The sequence below is a fragment of the Delphinapterus leucas genome, chromosome 2, assembly GCF_059928025.1.
Source record: "Delphinapterus leucas isolate spDelLeu-1000000601 "Yukka" chromosome 2, BTC_Dleu_Yukka2, whole genome shotgun sequence".
Lineage (NCBI taxonomy): Eukaryota > Metazoa > Chordata > Mammalia > Artiodactyla > Monodontidae > Delphinapterus > Delphinapterus leucas.
The window spans coordinates 107,264,735-107,287,081 of record NC_143130.1 but is presented as its reverse complement, the minus strand read 5'-3'; the positions used below and the strand labels follow the sequence as shown (position 1 = coordinate 107,287,081).

General features: G+C 43.1%; 1 protein-coding gene and 1 non-coding gene across 2 annotated transcripts; one reads left to right on the top strand and one right to left on the bottom strand.

Moving 5' to 3' along the window:
* Positions 1–174: 174 nt before the first annotated feature.
* HAUS4 (HAUS augmin like complex subunit 4) lies at positions 175–15,566 on the top strand. The gene is made up of 10 exons (XM_089907433.1): positions 175–311; positions 1,982–2,066; positions 3,544–3,679; positions 3,770–3,901; positions 4,242–4,376; positions 5,526–5,622; positions 6,513–6,658; positions 6,802–6,932; positions 7,294–7,362; positions 7,507–15,566. The coding sequence occupies exons 3-10, from the start codon at positions 3,632–3,634 to the stop codon at positions 7,688–7,690; spliced, it is 942 nt and encodes a 313-aa protein (XP_089763559.1). The 5' UTR covers positions 175–311; positions 1,982–2,066; positions 3,544–3,631; the 3' UTR covers positions 7,691–15,566.
* A 6,641-nt stretch (positions 15,567–22,207) lies between these two features.
* Positions 22,208–22,280, bottom strand: TRNAR-ACG (transfer RNA arginine (anticodon ACG)). The gene has a single exon. It is a non-coding gene; the product is annotated as a tRNA-Arg (tRNA).
* Positions 22,281–22,347: the final 67 nt, after the last annotated feature.

The following is a 22,347-nucleotide window of genomic DNA, read 5'->3' as shown; positions in this document are numbered from 1 at the left end:
AGGATTCCGAACACCCAGTCTTCCGGCCGTTGGGGTCTAAGGGCGCGAGCGAGGCGGGGGGCGGAGCCTGCGTTCCCGCCTCGAGCGGGGCCCCGCCCCCTACCACTGCCTCCGGTGAGCTTTCGGCCTTTTCCCCACGCCCGACCTCCCCGCGCGGTCCTCCCGGGCCTAGCTTCCCGCAGCCCCTGAGCCCGGTCCGAGGGAGAGGTTCCGGAGCCCGGGCGCGGCCGGGGGCCGGGTGTTGCCGCCGGCCTGCCCGCCCCAGCCCCCTCGGCACTGCCTCGGGAGCTTCAGCTGCCCACGCTGTGCAGGTTTGCTCCGGAGGGTCGGCGGGCGGCGCTGCGGGGAGGAGGAGCGCTGGGAGGGTTAAGCCGGCCAGTCCCCGGTATCCGGTCGCCGAGACCGCCCTCGGCCTTGGGAATCCTTGACTGCCCAGGCGGAAGGAAAGTAGGCGCTGGAGAGCCCGCGCCGCATTTTGATTCATCTCGGGCTCTGTAAGGGTCACATCTTGTGAAAATACCTGTAAAATCAATTTAACATTCAGTGCAGCGTGTAAAGACAGATCTAAGAATTTAAAAGACGCCTGAGTCAGAACATTTAAATGCTTCGGTCCTTGTATCACCGTTTAAACACGTCTGAGTGCAAAGGGTGGAGAATCGAGCCTGATTGCCGCCACCGTTCACGCCCTGTAGCACTTTAAAAGGGTAGAGGAAAGCACCCTAAAAAACCCCAAGTGGGCACTTCCCCTAGCGAGGGAAGAACAGCTGACTTTTTTTGAAATTTGGGTTGGTCCTCATTTCCGTGGGCGAAGTTTCCCTGCAAATTTATTTTCAGGCTTAGATCCGTGATAAACAGAATGCTAAAACACTAAGTAGTGGCTTTTGTTGACAAGTCGATTGTGTTATTAATTCTTAATGTCTCTTCCAAGGCAGGAACCGTTATCTCAGTTTTGCAGGTGGGAAAAAGTTTGGCACAAAAAATCAATTCCCCTAAATTCGCACAGAAGCAACGGCTGAGCCGCAAATTAAGTCTTAGCATTCTGATACCTCAGCTACGTCCCCCTCTAGACCATGTTACAACACAAATGAGTAGTTACTTTGATGTTACTCCTAAAACCAGGGAGTAAACCAAATGTTCTGTGGACATGAAGTGTTAAATCATAGTAAGCTATGTCTGTTCTGCTTTGGGAGGCTCAGCTTCCCTTTGGAGTTTGATACTTTGCAGAGAGGAGGGGGTGGAGCAAAGAAAGAAAAAAATGGGAAGTCATGTCAAGGGAAAAATTTTGTCTCCACAGAGTCCAAACTGTGCCCATCTTTACTGCCTTTTTGTGTTGATGTCATTCTTTTCAGTGTACTCCGTGTTCTGGCAAAACACCGACGGCTCACGTCGTCCTCCCGGCCTCAGACGCATTAATACACCTTTGAGTTCCTCTTCTGGCCCTGACCTCCCTGTCAGTCTTCTTGTCATGCTCTTTCCTCCAGGTGCTCTTTACTAACACTGTTATGTGAAAACCAGTTGTTTTTGTTCAAGTGTGGAATGATTCGTCACTCCAGAAGGATGTTTCTAGAGTTAATGATCAAAAACTACCAACAGATCTCAGATGAAAGGACAAGTTAAAGAAGCACAAGAAACTATTGTGGAATTTGATAGCTGGCTTATTTGACTGGAGAAAAAAGCAGACCTGGATTTTTTTCCCCCTTTTCCCAGTTCGCTCATAACTGGAAAGCAGCAGCTCAGTTTTAACCTTAGATATAATGGTGGGGGGAGGGGGCCATCCTCCTGTTTAGACTAGTGAATTGGAAAGTTTTCTTTCCCAAGGAGGCTCCTTTTCAGACAGGACCCAGGATGTGTGACATAGTCCCCGCCCTGTAAGAGGTGTTTCTCCTCCCCAGCTTGTAGATGACAGAAATTTGAACCCAAGGTAGTTGTCTCTCTGGAGCAGCCAAGCCAGTTTATTTATCTTTTTGTTTCTTTTACTCAGTTGGACAGATAAGAATCACAAGAAAAGCAGATGGCATCCAGGGATTTCTGCTCATCTGGAGAAGGGATGGAAATACTCCAACAAGGTAAGTGTAGCCATTTGAAAGAGGATTGAGGACTTATCCAGAGAGGTCTTACCTAGGGTCTTGTCGTCTATAATCAAAACGGGGAATTCCCTGGTGGTCCAGTGGTTAGGATTCGGCACTTTCACTGCCATGGCCTGGGTTCATCCCCTGGTTGGGGAACTGAGATGCCATGCGACGTTGCCAAAAAAAATAAAAAAAGGATTTATAATGTTCACCAGTATGGTTTCTCGCACAGAAGCCTAACTTTCTAGAGGAACTAGAATACTTGAAGATTCTTAAACACTCTTATTGGCAGACAGATTATACTGACTCCTGTTCGGTACCTGCTAGTGCAGTAGACTAAAATTTCAAGATGCTCCCATGCTGAGTTAGCCAGCATATCCTGAAGATGAGCGTGGCCAGTGAACTTTTGAAAGCTACCTTCCTACCTGTGTCTTGAATTTTCTCATATCTTGTCCTCCAAAATCTCAGATCCTTCCGTATCTTGAATTCTTTGCATATCTCAAATCCTTTCTTGAATCCTTCAAAAACTTGAATCTTCCGTATTTTGACCATTTCCATAGTGATCTTTCAATGCCTTTGAGGGAAAAAAAAGAGAGATTTCTTATTCTCTAAAAGGACTCTGGTATGATGGTCCAAAGAATGAAAATGTAAGTGTTTGGTGAGTGGGAGTAAAACATAAGACCTCAGCAGAAAGCACGTGGGAAAAGAGATGGAAAAAAAGCCCTTTGAGCATATGGAATAAACAGTGGATCCTGACTTCTTGCACTTTTTCTCACGCATGTGCTGTTCTGCATCCACATGGGTTACTCATTCTATTTACAATAAGGAGAATTTGGTTAAATTTTTTATTTCCTGTTAAGAATATACCTTCTCTCAGTCTTGCTTATGCGACTAGAGATCCCGTACAAAGAGGGAACTTTACACATGGTTTTTTTTTTTTCCTTCCTCAAGAGCTCTAGGTATTCTGTGTGAATGAGGCATTTTAGGTACTGTGGTATACCAAAGAGTCCCTTATTCTTGATTCTCTTTGTCTAATATTTTCCAACTGCATTTCTATTTTCTAAGATCTTAGTTTTTTAAGACTCATTGCCTAATTCTTGATTAATGTCCTTGTATATAATATAAATGCTTGTTACTTTGAGTATTGCCTCTAGTTTATTTGTGGATTTTTTTCTTTCTTTCTTTCTCTTTTGGCCACGCCACGGGGCTTGTGGGATCTTAGTTCCTTGACCAGGGATTGAACCCTGGGCCCTCGGCAGTGAAAGCACAAGGTCCTTACCACTGGACCGCCAGGGAATTCCCTATTTTTTGATTTTCTTAAAATTTTCATTCGATTTAGAAAACTTCCCTACCAAAAACCTAGGGGTTTTTTGGAAGTGAGTATTAAGCTAAGAGTTATGCTCAGTTATATAAATTGAGTCCATACTGTCTTTGCTTTTTGGTCCCTATGGGGGACATCCCTTTAAGTGTGCAGCAAACAGCTTCCTCCTTGTAACCTGAGTGAAGAGGACCTATTACAGAACCCACACTTCAGCAAACTGCTGCTGAGTCTCTCACAACACATGGACGAGAGTGGCTTAAGCCTCACACTGGCAAAGGAGCAGGCTCAGGTAAGGGCCCTGGGAGAAGGGCTAATAGGGAGGAAGGAAATATCTTCTGAGAAAGAGGGGTTCCTACCTGGGATTTTTTTGGTTTTCTAGGCGTGGAAGGAAGTTCGATTGCATAAGACAACGTGGTTAAGGTCTGAAATTTTACAGAGAGTCATTCAAGAGCTGCTTGTGGACTACTATGTGAAGACACAAGACAGAAATTTAACTTCTGAGGACAAAAAGGTGAGGCAGGAGAGATGAAGTAGGCATTGGTACCAGCTGTAGGAATGACGAGGCCAGCTATGGCTTCAACTGATTCTATGATCCGGGGGAAATAGGAGCTTTGAGTAGTGGTTATCAAGAAGGAAAGGGACTGTGGTTATGGGGAAGAGGTGGATGTGTTGTCAGGGTTTTGAAAAGAAAGATTGACAGGAGAAAGTACTGGCAGCTGGGAAGTCATCCGAAGGGGATGACACGTTTGAGGACTTTGAAGATGTGTGAAAAACTGGTTTGTGAGGATGGAGGAGATGGAGTGGGAGAAGTTTTATAGTAACTTCTTTTTGTTTTTTATTCTCTCTCTCAGTTTCATGAGACCCTTGAACAGCGGCTGCTCGTGACTGAGCTGACACAGCTCTTAGGTCCCAGCCAGGAGAGGGAGGTGCCCCCACTGCTTGGGCTGGAGAAGGTGGACCTTCTGGAGCTCATGCCACCCTCAGAGGTTGGCGGGGGGCAGATATTGGGACCAAAGAAGGGAAATGGGTTAATTTCTCCCATATATTTAAACATTTTTTGGTTAACCTTTATTGTTTCTACAAAAATGAAACATGTTCGTGGTGGTCAAACTCAAGTAAATAAGAAAGACATTACAAGGAAGAAAGTAAAAGCTGAAATACTAAATCTAGAAATAAATGCAGTATTATTATATACAGCTTGACATAAATAGTATTATACCTTCCATACCTGTATAGAGGGCACAATCTGTTCTCACAATATATTTTGGACTTTTTTCAAGCATATGATTATTTTAAGGTATATATATTTCTTTTCAAATAACTGTAAATAAGATGATACCTCCTAAAACACTCTTTTATTTTTTTTTAATTGAAGTGTAGTTGATTTACAATGTTGTGTTAGTTTCAGGTGTACAGCAAAGTGATTCAGTTATATGTATATTTATATCTATTCTTTTTCAGATTCTTTTCCCTTATAGGTTATTATAAAACATTTAGTAGAGTTCCCTGTGCTATACAGTAGGTCCTTGTTGGTTATCTATTTTATATATAGTAGTGTGTGTATTGTTAATCCCACCCTCCTAATTTATCCCTCTCACCTTCCTCAGGCACTCTCAGCAGTGTCCAGGCACATAGTTGGTGCTCAGAGTCCTTATTGTATCATCAGTTTAAATTACAGATAGGATTCCATTGTATGGATGTAGCATAATTTGCTTAACCTTATTGATGGATATTAATTTAAGGTTATTTCCACATTTTTGCTGGTAGAAACCACACTGATAGGAACATGCTAGTTCATACATGTCTTTGTATGATTATTTTCCGAGTGTTAGTGCTTGAATTGGGATCACCAGGTCACAGGCTACACACATTGAACACACTGGTACGTACTGCCAAACTGCTGTCCAGAGAAGAGCTCCCAGTGCACCTAGGTCCCCACATTTTCATCAACATGGGATCTTGACAGTCATTGTATTCTTTGCTAATTTGATGGGTTAAAAATTAATCTCCCTGATGTCTCTTGATGCATTTTCTTTGGTTATCATTGAGATTGTTAGTCATCACATATTCATTCACTGGATCTTTCTAGTTCCAACAGTCTGTCTACATCTCACTTTTCACTTCTGTGGCTGTAGGATTTTATGTGGATGAGAGCCCGGCTCCTGCTTGAAGTGGAGGAGCAGCTCAAGAAGAAATGTTTCACCCTGCTCTGCTACCACAATCCCAGTTCAGGTGCGTGCTGGCTGTGTTCTGTTCATGGCTGGCCTTCAGGGCTCCTGGTCTTCTCTTTTGAGAATAATGTGTTTGAATTTTAGATTTGGGACAGAAGCTGAGAAGCGTTGGAAATGTTTACTTGTTTGTTTCCTTGCTGGTAGAATAAAAGCAAGAAATTTTGTACAGACTTCTTTTATTCAGCAAAGTGGCAGCGTCCTCTTGCTGCAGGGAAGGATGGTTCGTTCTTAAGAGAATCAGAATGAAATAGGGAGTAAAATTCAGGTTAATAGGAGTTGACCTTATCTTTATTTCTATGATTTAAGAGTTAAGGACCGGGGCTTCCCTGGTGGCGCAGTGGTTAAGAATCCACCTACCAATGCAGGGGACACGGGTTTGAGCCCTGGTCCGGGAAGGTCCCACGTGCCGTGGAGCAAGTAAGCCCACGCGCCACAACTACCGAGCCTGTGCTCTAGAACCCGTGCGCCACGACTGCTGAAGCCCGCGCATCTAGAGCCCGTGCTCCGCAACAGGAGAAGCCACCAGAATGAGAAGCCCGCACACCGCAATGAAGAGTAGCCCCCGCTCAGTGCAACTAGAGAAAGCCCACGAACAGCAACGAAGACCCAATGCAGCCAAAAATAATAAATAAATAAAATAAATAAATAAATAAAAAAGACCCAACACAGCCATAAATAAAAAAATTATTTTTACAAAAAGATTAATAAAAAAGAATTAAGGGCCAAATCTGGAAAGTAAGAGAACTGGGCTGTTTTTACCAGGCCATCAGAAGAAAACCTGGAGGAAGACAGAATCTGTAGGGTTAGATATCGGATAGGGGCACTGAAACATGGCCTTCAAAGGGCAGGAGCAATTAGGGTTTTCCTATCCAGCGCTCTGTCTCTGCCCAGATTCAGACAGTGAAACCCTGAAGGCAGCAAAGGTATGGAACCTCGCAGAGGTCCTGGTGGGTGAGAAGCAGCAGTGCCAGGATGCCAAGAGCCAGCAGAAGGAGCAGATGGTGCTCCTGGAGAAGAAGAGTGCCACCTACTCCCAGGTTTGGCAGGGCGGTGGGATGGCCTCCTTTCTTTTTTACCCTGACCGCAGGGGCCCCTCTGGGGAAGCCAGGGGTTTCTGATCTGCTTTCTTTTCTACCCTCTTTCATGGCCGCCCTCTTGCTCCTGCCTCCCGGGTGCTCAGGTGCTTCTTCGCTGCCTGGCCTTGCTGCAGAGGCTTCTTCAGGAGCACCGGCTGAAGACTCAGTCTGAGCTGGACTGTATCAATGCCCAGTACCTGGAGGTCAAGTGCAGCGCCATGATCCTTAAGCTGCGGTGAGCTGTGAGCGCCGCGGATCTGAGGGACTCCATCTCATACACCACCCACTCCAACCCTCGCCCTCATCTCTTTCGTCTCCATCGCGCCTGGCACCCTGTGGGTGTTCAGTAAATGTCACATAGCAGTATTAGCCTTTGGATTACTCTAAAGCTGTCAACATTCTTGGGTCTTTTATTTTAAAGCCCTCTGAAGTAGGTGGTTTACTGTGAGCTAAATTGCTCGGGAATTTGGAATGACCTTGTTTATCCTGTCACTGCTCAACACAGGACCTTGACCGTTGGCAGGTCCTGGGTCCCATTCCTAAGTCTACTGCTGTTAGGGATCCTCAGCTTGACATTTCTTTCTTCCCTCGGTCAGGATGGAAGAGCTCAAGATTTTGTCTGACACTTACACTGATGAGAAAGTGGAAGTTCATCGTCTCATTAGGTGAGAACTCCCAAGAGCCTGACGCAGCTATTCAGAGCTGGTCCCCATACCCTCCAGACTCATTCATTTTACTGCCTTCTCATTCTCGTGTAGTTTCTGAGGAACCAGATCCTTATATTGTATCTTCTGTGCCTGGGCTTTTAGGGACCGTTTGGAGGGGGCCATTCACCTACAAGAGCAGGACATGGAGAAGTCCCGACAGGTCCTGAACACCTATGAGGTCCTCGGGGAGGAGTTTGACAGGCTGGTGAAAGAGTACACCCAACTCAAGCAGGCAACTGAGAACAAGCGCTGGGCCCTCCAGGAGTTCAACAAGGCCTGCTGCTGAGTGTGGGTGGGTCCAGGAGGCTCAGCTTCTGCATAGGGGCTGCCTCCTCCTCTTCCTGCTGGAAGGGCCACCTCCACCTGAGCCCACCTGCACTCAAGGGGGCGTGGGGACACTTGCTCAAAACACTGCAGTCCTTTAGGCACCCTCCTGGTTTTTCTTCCTTGTTTACAATGAGAGTCTCTTCTAGCAAATGTAACAGATTTGTATAATTTTCTGTACAGCTATTTGTCAGTGTCAGCCCTGTATCATACCTGATTATCTCCTGCATAAAGTGATAATGTTGTATCTGAGGATTTTAGTCATTTTCCTTTGGGCAAAGATAAAAAAAGAATATCAAAGGCTATATGGAAAAAAAAAAAAAAAAAAGGCTATACGGATAAGGAGGGAAACTGAGTGGATCCAAATAGAGATAGATCCGTAATGCTTACTCAAAGTGAGGGAGGTTGAAGGGCCAGCCCACCCACGTGGAGTCTTTCTTTTTATTTATTTATTTATTTATTTTTGGCTATGTTGGGTCTTCGTTGCTGTGCTCAGTCTTTCTCTAGTTGCGGTGAGCGGGGTTCTCATTGTGGTGGCTTCTCGTTGTGGAGCACGGGCTCTAGGCATGCGGGCTTCAGTAGTTGTAGCACGTGGGCTCAGTAGTTGTGGCTCACGGGCTCTAGATCGCAGGCTTAGTAGTTGTGGCACATGGGCTTAGTTGCTCTGCAGCATGCGGTATCTTCCCAGACCAGGGCTTGAACTGGTGCCCCCTGCATTGGCAGGTGGATTCTTAACCACTGCACCACCAGGGAAGTCCCATGTGGAGCTTTAGAGGCTTTGTTCTTAGCAGAAGTGGATTAAAACTGGTCTTGCTCTTGAAGAACTATAGTCTCCAGAGGAGTGCTAGATGCTCAGATGGATAGGGAACTATTCTGTCACTGTGGCTCTCAGTGGGGCGGGTATGATAAAGTAGCAGGGCATCCAGCTCGGTTACAGGAAAGGACACAAGGCATTTGTGTTCCTGCTTCCCTCTGGTGTGGTTTGAGGGTTACTTCTTTCTCTGAGAGCAGAGGGTGGGAGGAGATCACCCTGAGGAACCAAGTTCACGGTCTATTTAGCTTAGAAAAAGGCAGGGCCCTGGCTGGTGTCAAAGTCAGGGACTGCAAACAAGCACAAGACCGACAACCTTATTTAGAAGGGCCTACCCAGCTTCTCAAACCACTTTCCAGGGAGACTGTCTCAAGGTGCTCTTTTGCTAAGATCAAGTAATGATGGTTTTGGATTGATTCATAGGAAAAATTAAGGTCTTTGACTCAACTTTAAATTTTTCTGTAAATAATGCTTACTTCCATTTGTCTATAAGCAAGTGCTGGCCCACACAAAATGAACAAGAGCAATTAGATTGTACGGTCAGGCCACTCAAGACAGCTGTTCTCTTGCTCTTTGTACATCCCCTGCTTGACCAGTCCCTGCTTCACCTGCACCCTACTCATGTGAACGTGCTTGCCCCCAGCCCCAGCTAGTGATCATTCCTTAGGCCAGAACGGCTCCACCTGCTAGTTTATTTAAGGGAAACATCTGCCCTCCTGACGGTTGCTAACCTGAGGGGCTGTGAGGGATGTGCCTAGCTGCTGGTTTTCCTCATAGCTGATGAGCCAGCCTGACTTAAATCCCCCCTATAAATGGTAGCCTCCTTCTCCCCCAAGTGGTGAAGATTGCTGCCATGTCCTGCCTGCTCTCTGCCATCAGCAGGGGTTGGGGGCTGTTGCTCCAGGACCCTTTTGCTGTGAACATGTAAGATTCCCTGTCCAATAAGACACGGATGTCTCTGTCACTGACTCTGGGCTATTTCTTAGGTCTCGAGGCTGGGCAGCTACAAGGCTTGCAGGCCTGCGGGGTCAGCCCAACATAGATCAATGTAAAAACTCAGAAACAGTCAATATTGCTTAGTTATACTATAATTTTTAACTTAACATTTTTGGGGGAACGTTTTCAAAGCTGCAGAAAAGTTGAAAGAATGGTATGACAAGCACCAGGATACGTTTTTCTTTTTCCTTCAATTTCAAAATTATAGTTGACTGACAGCGTCATGTTAGTTTCGGGTGTACAGCAAAGTGATTCAGTTTTATATATATACATACGTATCTATTCTTTTTCAGACTCTTTTCCATTATAGGTTATTTCAAGATACTGAATACAGTTCCCTGCGCTATACAGTAGGTCCTTGTTGTTTATCTATTTTACATATATAGTGGTGTGTATCTGTTAATCCCAAACCCCTAATTTATCCCTCCCTCCCTCCCCTTTGCCCTTTGGTAACCATAAGATTGTTTTCTATGTGAGTCTGTCTCTGTTTTATGAATAAGTTCATTTGTATAATTTTTTTAGATTCCACATATAAGTGATATCATATGATATTTGTATTTCTCTTTCCGACTTACTTAGTACGATCATCTCTAGGTCCATCCGTGTTGCTGCAAATGGCATTATTTCATTCTTTTTTACGGCTGAGTAGTATTCCATTGTATATATATACCACACCTTCTTTATCCATTCATCTGTCAATGGATAAAGGACATTTAGGTTGCTTCCACGTCTTGGCTATTATAAATAGTGTCACAATGAACATTGGGGTGCATATATCTTTTCTAATTAAAGTTTTCATCTTTTCCGGGTATATGCCCAGGAATGGGATTGCTAGATCATATGGTAACTCTATTTTTAGTTTTTTAAGGAACCTCCATACTGTCCTCCAGTGGCTGTACCAATTTACATTCTCACCAACAGTGTATGAGGATTCCCTTTTCTTTACAAAGAGTGTTCAGTGCACCTGAAGAGAGCACTACGGTGCTGTGTCTTGATCCTTTCCTTCTTCACACTGACTGGAGATGGAAGGTTCGCAGTAGTAAATTTCTCTATTGTGGAGATGAGAAGGGGCCTTGGAGGGCAAGCAGAGAGGTTGAGCGAGAGCTGAGGGTTAGCATCTTGGACCTCAGCTGCCCTCTCCTCCTCACATTTTTCAGAAAAGATTTGCCTTTACTGTCTCTCATTCATTCTATCACACTCCTCTCTCTATTCACTTACCTTTTACCACATCTGATCAAGAACCAAGTCTTGCTGGGAATTCCCTGGCAGTCCAATGGTTAGGAGTTGGCACTTTCACTGCCAGGCCAGGGTTCCCGATCCCTGGTCAGGGAACTAAGATCCCTGCAAGCCCCACAGCCCGGCCGAAAAAAAAAAAGAACCAGTCTTGTTGATTCTTCCTCCATAATGAGAGGCAAAGTATATCACCTCCAGAACTTGGAATAGGATCGCTCTCTGGAAGGAAACTAGGGCGCTCTCAGACAAGCAAAATCTGTCTCCTCCAGGCTTTCAAGGAGGAGTGAATATCCAGGTCTCAAGGGAGTGACCTTGCCTTCATTCTCCCTCAGCCACCACAAAAAGGCGAACCCGCCGCCCCCTGGAGGGCCCCTCACCCCATAAAAAGTCTCTCCACAATACCCATCCTAAAGGATCTGGACTAGGTTTGTTTTTTTTTTTGTTTTTTTTTTTTAATGTTTATTTATTTATTTGGTTGTACCAGGTCGTAGTTGCGGAAAGCGAGATCCTTAGTTGTGGCATACAAACTCTTAGTTGTGGCATGCATGTGGGATCTAGTTCCCTGATCAGGACCTGGGCCCCCTGCATTGGGAGCACAGAGTCTTATCCACTGCACCACCAGGGAAGTCCCTGGTCTAGGTTTTGTTAAGTGAGGCCTCCTTATACCTTGAGATAGTGAAAATATAGGCATCAACTCATCATGAACGAGGTTAGCAATCTGTAGAAAGAATTTTCCCTAAAAGATAGTTATATTCAAGTGGCTGAGGTCCAGCCAAAGTGGCTAAGTAAGGCCTGGTCTCAGAAAAATACAACTGAAATGTAGAAAGACCTAAATGTACTAAGCCTGGCTGAAGAAAGAATGTGTAACCAAACGTAAATGATTAGCCCAGAGTTTAGAAAAGGGTTAAAGAACAAGATCAGGGCTCTCCAGAGGCTCTGGACCCACCCAGCTGGAGCCAGGCCCTGAAGCAGAAGACCTCCCCAATGTCCTGCCACCTTGTGAGACCAGTCAGCATGGCCAATGGGCATCCTTCCCCTGCCACTGCCCCACCTTACTCAGGTCCTCATTTTGGGTCCCTGCAAATTGTCCTAACTGCCCCTCCTCTCATCTTATACACCACTGCCAGGCCAATTTTTATGATGATTCTGACTTGTTTTTCCCAGGTAGTTTGTAATTTTCACTTCATGTCTTTTCCCTGTTCAAAACATGTCAGGTGTCCCCACTGCATACCAATCACAGTCCACATGGCTTAACTGGGAATTCAAGCCCTCACAGTGCAGCTCGACTTTCCAACCTTTTCCCACCACGCACACCTTCTACTCACCCTAAGCCACCCCCCAGTGGGCTTACTCACCCTTTCATGCTTTCCTGTGCTTGTTATGGTTCTATCCACCTGGCAAGAACTCTTCTGCTCATAAAACCCTATCATCTTGGAGGCCCACCTCAAGTTCTGCTTCCCCATGATCATTCCAGCTAGAAAAGATCTCACTGTCGTTTAATACCCACAGCACTTTGTTACAACTTCTTTAAGGTTCCTGTCATGCAGGCCTTGAATTTCATTACCCAACTGGGCAGTGTGTTTAACCCTATCTACAACATCAGAGGCTTCTGGAGGGCAGCTGGTTGTAAAACAGGTGTTCTCAGTCTTTCTGGTCTCAGGACTCCTTTACTTGCCACTATTTTTAAGGACGCCAAAGAGATTTTGTTTATGTAAGTTTTATCTATAGATATTTCTCATATTAAAAATTAAAAGTGAGAGACTATCAGTGGTCTTTTCCTGAAGGATATCAGGAAAAAAATTACTTGGTTTTATTGAGCATGGTTGTTTCTTGAATATAATCCTTTGCCGAGATGGAGTCAGGTAGTATCCGAGCTCTAGTTAGTCACAACTGCTTTGATATTTAAATATGATCTTGATTAGATCTCAATTTTATAAACGCAGAACTTAATCCCTAGTGGCAAACGTAGAACCAAAAGAGCTTTTTTTTTTTTTTTTGCGGTACGCGGGCCTCTCACTGTTGTGGCCTCGCCCGTTGCGGAGCACAGGCTCCGGACCCGCAGGCTCAGTGGCCATGGCTCACGGGCCCAGCCGCTCCGCAACACGTGGGATCTTCCCGGACCGGGGCACGAACCCGTGTCCCCTGCATCGGCAGGCGGACTCTCAACCACTGCGCCACCAGGGAAGCCCCCAAAAGAACTTTTTTTGAAAAATAATTTTTTTATTGACGTATAGTTGATTTACAATGTCGTGTTAGTTTCAGGTGTACAGCACAGTGATTCAATTATACATATATATATACACACACACGTATATATACACATATATATATTCTTTTTCAGATTATCTTCCCCTATAGGTTATTACAAAATATTGAGTATATTTCCCTGTGCTATACAGTAGGTCCTTGTTGGTTATCTATTTTATTTACAGTTGTGTGTATATGTTAGTCCCAAACTCCTAATTTATCCCCTCTCCCTTTCCCCTTTGGTAAGTTTGTTTACTATGTCTGTGGGTCTATTTCTGTTTTTTAAATAAGTTCATTTGTATCTTTCTTTTTTTTTTAGATTCCACATATAAGCGATATTATATATTTGTCTTTCCAAAAGAGTTTTATGTACATGTCACAGGGAAGGAGGCAGCAAATGAGTAAGGCTTAAATGATTTTCTAATATTCCTTGATGTTTGATTGTCCTCTTCCTACTACAGATAAAACGCCACTGAGTGATATCAAGTATATGAATTACAAGCCTATGTCTTAAGAATGGGAACTTTCTATTCAGAAAAAATTGAAGATAATTGCTGGAAGTTTACTTGAACATTATTTTAAAAATTATTTTAAAGACTGAAGAAACTAATACAATATAGAATGGTCTTAGTTGTCATTGTTAGAGAAAAGCAAAGAAAAAAAATCCAAGTAATTTAAATTTGACTTTGAAATGTGATTTGATATTTACATATTGAGATGATGTGTCTGATATCCCAGACATTAACAATATTTAATAAACTAAATATTTTCCCAATCAAAAAGGTTTTAAAAAGTGAGAAAATTTTAAAATATTTATTAATTCATTAAACATAATAAGCCCATTGCATGTTAACATAAATAATACATTTTAATTAAAAAACTGTGTTTTCCAAAACAAAAAAAACTTATGGGGCTTCCCTGGTGGTGCAGTGGTTAAGAATCCTCCTGCCAATGCAGGGGACATGGGTTTGAGCCCTAGTCCAGGAAGATCCCACATACCGCAGAGCAACTAAGCCCATGCGCCACAACTACTGAGCCTGCGCTCTAGAGCCCGCAAGCCACAACTACTGAGCCCGCGTGCCACAACTACTGAAGCCCACGTGCCTAGAGCCCATGCTCCGCAACAAGAGAAGCCACCACGATGAGAAGCCCGCGCACTGCAACAAAGAGCAGCCCCCGCTCGCCGCAACGAGAGAAAACCCATGCGCAGCAACAAAGACCCAATGCAGCCAAAAATAAATTAATTTTAAAAAAAAACAAAAAAAACCCCACAAACTTATGAGAAGAGGGATATTGTTTTATATTTTTGCAAATCTCCTTGGTATCTGGCTTAATAGAAGGCAGTTGGATTCTCATATCTGCTTTCTGTTATGATATGTGGCTTTGGCTGAATAAAGAAAATCTGGCCTCACGCAGACACGTAGGAGATCCTCATGCACCTCCTAAAAAGGACTCAGGGAGCCCCCAAGGTCCTTGGACCACGTTTGGGGAAACGCTATTGCAAAAGAAAAAGCAATGGGTTGGGAATCAGAAGAACTGGATTCTTATTCTGGCTCTACTATTTAGTTGAAGCACAACTTTGTTCAAGACACTGAACCTCAGTTTTCTCGTATACAAAATAGATATATTAATAAGTCCTACCTCACAAGATTATGTCCTGAGCATTAGGACAAGATTATGTCCTGAGGTGAGATAATATATTTAAAGTACCTGGCCTGTGGTAGAGCTTAATAAATATTACTCTGCCCACAGAAAGACAAATACTGTATGATCTCACTTATATGTGAAATCTAAAAGACAAACTCATAGGAAAAGAGATCATACTTGTGGTTACCATAGGTGGAAAGTGGGGGAAGGGGTAATTGGAGGAAGGTGATCAAGAGGTACGAACTTCCAGTTATAAGATAAATAAGTCCTAGGGATGTACTGTACAACGTGGTGACTATAGTTAACACTGCTGTATGATGTGTAGGAAAGTTGTTAAGAGAGCAAATCCTAAGAGTTCTCATCCCAAGGAGAAACATTTTTTTCTTTCTTTTCCTTTTTATTGTAACTATATAAGAAGATAGATGTTAGCCAAACCTGTTGTAAACATTTCACAATATATATAAATCAAACCATCATGCTGTACACCTTAAACTTATACAGTGATGTATGTCAATTATTTCTCAATAAAACTAGAAAAAAACCAAAAACAAACAAACCCAAAAATATTAGTCTGCCTAGGAGGACTGTTACGTTATTGCTATGAGTGAGAGTGACTGCTGAAGATCGGACAGCTACAGGGGCCTAAGGGGGGGGGGCTTGGCTAGGTCTTCAAAAGAAAGAAGAATGGAAACAAGCAGAAAGACCAAGGAGAGATCACAGGCTTTAGATACATTGTAAAGATGTTTCCCACATAGTATAAACATGCTTATAGATAACTTGGAAAATACATTTTCCCCCGGCACATATTAAAGTCATTCTGCATGTACGATTTGTAATCTGTGTCATTTAATGGCATATCATGAACATTTCTCCATGTTTATTAAATTTTCTCTGACAACACTGATTTTAAGGGCTGCTTAAGGTTTCCTTGCATGGGTGATTTATTTGACCATACCCCTATAGGATATCCAACTTGTTTTACATTTTTTGTAATCATAAAAAAAATACTACACTAGACATTTCTCTTAATGAATCTTTGTCCTAGTTTGTGAACATTGTCTAGGATAGCTTTCTAGAAGTAAAACTATAGATGATGTGTCTTAAGGTTAAGATCAAAGGCTCTGGAGTCAGTTGACCTAGGTTTGTACCCCATCTAAACCCCTTCTTAGGGGGGCAAGTCACTTAACCTCTCTAAGACTTAATTCCTTCACCCATAGATGGATAACATTTCCTTCCTCACTGGGTTCATGTGAAGATTCAGAGTTCTTGTGAATGTAAAGTGCTTTTCATAGAACCTGACACAAAATAAGGGCTCAATAAATGTTAGCTCTTATTACTATCATAAATGCATTCAGGGGACTTCCCTGCCAGTCCAGTGCTTAAGACTTCACCTTCTAATTCTGGGGGTGTGGGTTCAATCCCTGGTCGGGGAGCTACGATCCCACATGCTTCGTGGCCAAAAAACCAAAACATAAAACAGAAATATTGTAACAAATTCGATAAAGACTTTAAAAATGGTCCACATTAAAAAAATCTTTTAAAAAAATTGCATTCATATATTTAATCATGCATGTATACACATACAACTGGCCCGTTTCTGGGCTATTGGTTTTGTCTTTCTTTTTTTAATTTATTTTATTTTTATTTATTTATTTATTTTGCGTTGGGTCTTCGCTGCTGCATGCGGGATTTCTCTAGGTTGCGTCAAGCGGGGGCTACTCCCTGTTGAGGTGCGCAGGTTTCTCATTACAGTGGCTTCTCTTGTTGTGGAGCGCGGGCTTAAGTAGCTGTGGCACATGGGCTCAATAGTTGTGGCTCGCGGGCTTAGTTGCTCAGCGGCATGTGGGATCTTCCCAGACCAGGGCTCGAACCCGTGTTCCCTACATTGGCAGGAGTGTTCTCAACCACTGTGCCACCAGGGAAGCCCCTGTCTTTTTTTCTCTGTCTATTCTTGTACCAACTGCACATTGTAGCCTTTTATTTATTTATACATTGCTTGTTTCATAAAGGGTTTGAGGTAACAGGCTAAAAATGTTGAGCAAATTCCGTCTCCTTTCTCCTCTTTTTAAAAATTTTTCTTTGATTTTCCTTTTTTAAAAATCTATCTTCCTTCCTTCCTTCCTTTCTTTCCTTCTTTCTTTCTTTCCTACCAGGTCTTAGTTGCGGCACACAGAATCTTTGTTGCTGCATGCAGGATCTTCGTTGTGGCATGCGTGATCTTTTGCGGCATGCATGATATTTAGTTGCGGCACATGAACTCTTAGTTGCGTGCGGCATGCATGTAGGATCTAGTTCCCTGACCAGTGATGGAACGCTGGACCCCCTGCATTGGGAGTGTGGAGTCTTAGCCATTGGACCACCAGGAAAGTCCCTTCTTTGCTTTTCTTGTCTGCTTTTTATTACAAATGAATGGTAGAATCATTTTATTAAGTAACAAAGGATTCCATTCAAATTGTGATTGAGGGACTTCCCTGGTGGCGCAGTGGTTAAGAATCCACCTGCCAATGCAGGGAACACGAGTTCGAGCCCTGGTCTGGGAATATCCCACATGCCGTGGAGCAACTAAGCCCGTGCGCCACAACTACTGAGCCCACGTGCCACAACTACTGAAGCCCGCGCACCTACAGGCCGTGCTCAGCAACAAGAGAAGCCACCGCAATGAGAAGCCTGCACACCACAATGGAGAGTAGCCCCCGCTCACTGCAACTAGAGAAAGCCCGCGCGCAGCAACAAAGACCCAATGCAGCCCCCAAAAAAATTTTTTTAATTAATTAAAAGAAAAAGAATTGTGACTGAATGTTGGAAAAGTGAGAAATTAATTTGGTAAGAATTGACATCTTTATAAGATTCATTTTCCAAAGAACATGACTCATTTCTCCATTGTTTTTCAGTCTTTCTCTCTCTCAGCAAAATTTTATGATTTTCTATACAAAAGTTCCTCTCATTTTCCAGTAAGGTTACAGCTAAGTATTTTATGGTGATGTTATTGTTACCTCTGTGAATGGCTAAAAAACTAATCACAATAGCTAATGTATATTGAAGGCCTCCTATGTGCAGATAGGTTCTAAATGCTTTACTATGTATATATATTTTTTATTTTACATTTTTTTCCAGTCTCCCAGTTTATCCCACCCCCCACCCAAATGCTTTACTATATTAACGAATTTAATGCTCATAACAGCTTTATGAGATAAGAACTATTATTTACATTCCTATTTTGTGGATGAGGAAACTGAGGCCAGAGGGGTTAGGTTCACATGGTTAATAAATGGATAAATAGGGCTTTAACCTCTTGCCATCTGGCTCCACTGCCCATGATCTTAACTACTATGTTATTGGGATATTTCCTAGTTCCCAGACCAGGGATCAAACCCATGCCCCCTGCATTGGAGGCATGGGGTCCTAACCATTGGACCGCCAGGGAAGTTCCGGGATATTTTTATTAATTATGTCTTCTAACTGGTTATCCTTAGTTTATAAGAAGGCTACAGATATGTTTTGTATTTGTCTTGTATTAAGTGATGTCGCTGAATGATATTATTAATTCTCATCATTTTAGAATTGATTCTCGTGGATTTTCTATGTATACGATCATATCATCGCAAACAATGATAAATTTGCCTCTTTCCAAAAGTTATAACTGCCTTTAAAGAATTTCCAGTCATTGTATTGGATTTTTCAGAATAATATTAAATAACACAGTGATGAGACAAGACATTCTTGTATTATTTTATCTTTATATAAATTGTTGACTTCATAGACACATATATGTGTTTATATATAAAGAATATTAAGACTATTAAGAATGTTTTAGAAAATGGAATTGACTTACCATTTTCTGTTTGATGTCTATTAAAAATGATCAAATGTTTTTCTGCTTGCTTTATTTTTGACCTATTATATAAATAAATTTCCTAATACCTAACTTTGTGTTAATTCCTGAGATAAACACTAATTGGTTCTGGTATATTATTATGTTAATATACTATTGACTTTTATTGTTAATCTTAAATATTTTAGGATTTTTACATTTATATTCCTAAGTGAGACAGGTCTATAGGTTTGCTTTATTTTTTTTCTGTGGAGGGGGCGGGTCCTATTTCTGACAGATTTTGATATTAGGTATATTCTGGCTTCATAAACAAATTGGGTAGTTTTCCATCTTTTTCTATGTTCCAGTACAGTTTCTACTTTCTATTCATTTTGACAGATAAATACTGTATAATAGAGATGACAAGGAAGAGAATGCAAATTGGCACAGATTATTTTGCCTCAGTAACTCTGCCACTTTTGTAGCTGGAGGAAAGCCTTGGTTGTGAAGAAGCAATTTGGAGCAGTAGGAGGGTCAAATGGGCCATTATTTTGGTGTTGAAGAGTGCAGCTGGCTGGGCAGGCACAGAGGTGAGTGAAGGTGGGCCTGGGGAGGGAAGCGAGGGCTGAAGAAGGAGGGGAGCCCAAGAGAAGGTGAAAGGAGGGTTTATAATGCACTGGCAGTGTTTAAACAAGGACATAAAAACAGAAGCAGGTAGAAGAACTGGGCCTGAAGGTGAGGAATGCTAGAGGGTAACAGGAGGGTTATCTGGGAGAGGGTACTTCTTCCCTTCCAAAAACGTTTCCAGTGCTCTAGCGTGTTTGTCACTGGCTCCTGTTGGAGAAAGTAACATTATTTCTCACCTGCCACCTCTCTGTCTTCATCCCAGCAAAGGCCTACATCCTATAGTATAACAGTGACTGACATGCTTCTGAGCACAAAAGTTCAGCAAGGAGAGCAGAGCAGAGGGAAGGAGAGCATAAGATGGACCTCACCAACTCTGACTTTATGCCTAGGGCCAAGTCCTTTAAAAGGTTCTCTATTTCTTTTTCAGTCTGTTCCTTCTGCTCCTCTGTAACTCATATAGACAGACCCACAGACCATGCTGTTCTTTAAGGCAAAGCAAAGTGCTGTAGGACAGGCAGAGAGCAATTTGGTGTGGAATTCCTGGGAACTGTTCAGCATTATGCTTGCCACATAGCGGAGGCCATTTTGAATGAAAAAACAAAGACATCCCAGACGAATGAAATTCAGCCCATCTAAATTTACCTTAAGGTCAGTCAGAAACTCTAGGCTCTTTTTATGCAAATCCTTTTGAAAATTATTTTAACTGATGGCAAAACTGACATTACTGTTTCATAGATTTCCTCTCTCCCTTTCACCCATGGAGGGGTTAGTTAACAGAGCAGCCTCCAGCTTGACATCAGGAGGAAGATTCCAGGAGCACAGATGGTCCACAGCCCAGATAATTAGCTTCTGAAGACAAAACAACATCTAATAAGTCTTCTGTGAATGTAGAGTTTGGTTGGGCACAGCTGGGGCAGAGAACAAGCAGGCCTCCTCAACAACTCTTTTTCTTCTTAAAATGTCGGCAGAGCACTCACCCACTTCCTGTCAACTCCCTACGCATAAGACCTGCAGGGAAGAATTCAAATAAATATTGTAGACACTCCAGCCTAAAGGAGGGGAAGTATAACTCCCTACTCCTTAAGCGTGGAATGCACAAGTGACTTCCTTCTAAAGAGTACAGGATAGAAGGGGTGGGGGGAGGAGTGTAATTTTACAGTGGAGAAACCTGATAAACACTAGTTCTACCAGATGATAAACATCAACAGTCATAAATTATATTGATGGTATGTATTCTTGATATAATGTGATGAAAATGGCACTTTACCTCTGTGATCTTCCTCCCCCAAACCCATAATCCCAGTCTAATTATGAGAAAACCATCAGGAAAATTCCAATAGAGAGGTGTCCTTCAGTATACATGACCAGTACTCCTCAAAATTATCAAGGTCATCAAAAACAAGGAACATCTGACAAACTGTCACAGCCAAGAGGAGTCTAAGCAGACATGACAACTATATGTAATATGGTATCCTCTATGGGATGGTGGAACAGAAAGAAGACATTAGGTGAAACCTAAGAAAATCTGAATAAACTATGTACTTTAGTTAATAATAATAATGTATCAATTCTGGTCCATGAATAGTAATAAATGTACCATACTAATGTTAACATGTTAATAATAGAGAAAGCTGTAGGGAGGCATGAGAGAACTGGCTGTGTTGTACTACCTGCTGAAGTTTTCTGTAAATCTAAAACTGCTTTAAGAAATAAAGTCTAGGGGCTTCCCTGGTGGCGCAGTGGTTAAGAATCCGCCTGCCCTGGTCCGGGAAGATCCCACATGCCGTGGAGCAACTAAGCCCGTGTGCCACAACTGCTGAGCCTGTGCTCTAGAGCCCGCCAGCCACAACTGCTGGAGCCCGCGAGCCACAACTACTGAAGCCCGTGCACCTAGAGCCCGTGCTCCGCAATGAGAAGCCACTGCAATGAGAAGCCCACGCACCGCAACGAAGAGTAGCCCCCGCTCGCCACAACTACAGAAAGCCTGCGTGCAGCAACGAAGACCCAACGCAGCCAAAAAATAAATAAATTAAATAAATAAATAAATGTATTTAAAAAAAGAAAGTCTAGTAATAATAAGAAGATGGGACAAAATCACCTCCAACTCTCTTAGGCTTCATAGGCATTTTCTTCTTTAGCTTTCTAATCTTCATCCTTTTGGGGCACTTACATTGCCCGGGCTCCTTATAGCTTATCCTATCCACCCGTTCCGTATTTCTCAGAACTCTGACCCCCCACGGGCTACGGTGATCTCATTCAGTCTCATGGCTTCAGTCACTACCTCTCTAACGGCGATTTCCAAATCTTGTCTGGTTCAGGTCACTGTTCATCCAACTCTCTATTACACAGCGCCCCCTAGACGTCCAATTCAGCATTTTCAAACCCAAACCCTGATTCCCCTAAACCAGCTTCTACAGAGGCCAGAACCCTGGGTTATCACCCACAGACTTCCCTTTATCACGCTCCCTGTCAGTCGGTCCCTAAATTCTGTCAACGCCTCCTGCCTCGGGGCTTTTGTATTGTGTTCTGTTTCCAACCCTGCTGCCAGGCCCTCAGCACTTCTGGCATCCCTACCTTCAGGTATTCCCTTTCTACGTCTTTCTTTGCTTTCCTTTCCTTCTTTTCCACCCCTGGAGCAGGCATTCACAAAGGAAAATGTAGAGGTTCTCTCAGGCCTCCGCCAGGCAGTTCATTACTCCTCTCTCCTCACTATATTTCCTCACCATGGGTTCCTTTTCTCTATCCTCAGTGTGTGTGTGTTTAGGTGTTTGTTTACTTTTTTTGTGTTTGAGATATAGAATCACAAAGACTTAGTGGCTGAATTGACACAATCTATTTAAAAATACACTAAGGCCCACACAAAGACCCCAGCCATCAACCCGGCTTTCTCAGGATTCGGATGGACCTAAGTAGTGACACAAGAATCACCTTTGAATTCGGTAAGGGGAAAAGCTGACATAAAATGGCTGCAAAACGCAATAAAATTAAGACTCAAAATGAGGGCGAGAGATAATGAGGAAATTTTTAAAAAGAAAGAAGGGGAGACTTTCAAAATACTGCTTATGACCATATTGCATGGGATGCAATAAAGTAAACACCTGTCCCTTCGAGCCAGCCAGGAGTCGAACCTGGAATCTTCTGATCCGTAGTCAGACGCGTTATCCATTGCGCCACTGGCCCTGAGACAATTTCGCAGCTCTCAATGATGATACTTCAAGCTTATATTGCAGGGTTTTATACTGCAGGG

Bases quoted from the DNA above. Each gene is read 5' to 3' on its own strand.
- HAUS4 (XM_089907433.1), top strand. From the start codon at position 3,632: ATGGACGAGAGTGGCTTAAGCCTCACACTGGCAAAGGAGCAGGCTCAG. The intron at 6,659-6,801 runs GTTTGGCAGGGC...CCGGGTGCTCAG, and splicing joins AGAGTGCCACCTACTCCCAG to GTGCTTCTTCGCTGCCTGGC. The intron at 7,363-7,506 runs GTGAGAACTCCC...CTGGGCTTTTAG, and splicing joins GAAGTTCATCGTCTCATTAG to GGACCGTTTGGAGGGGGCCA.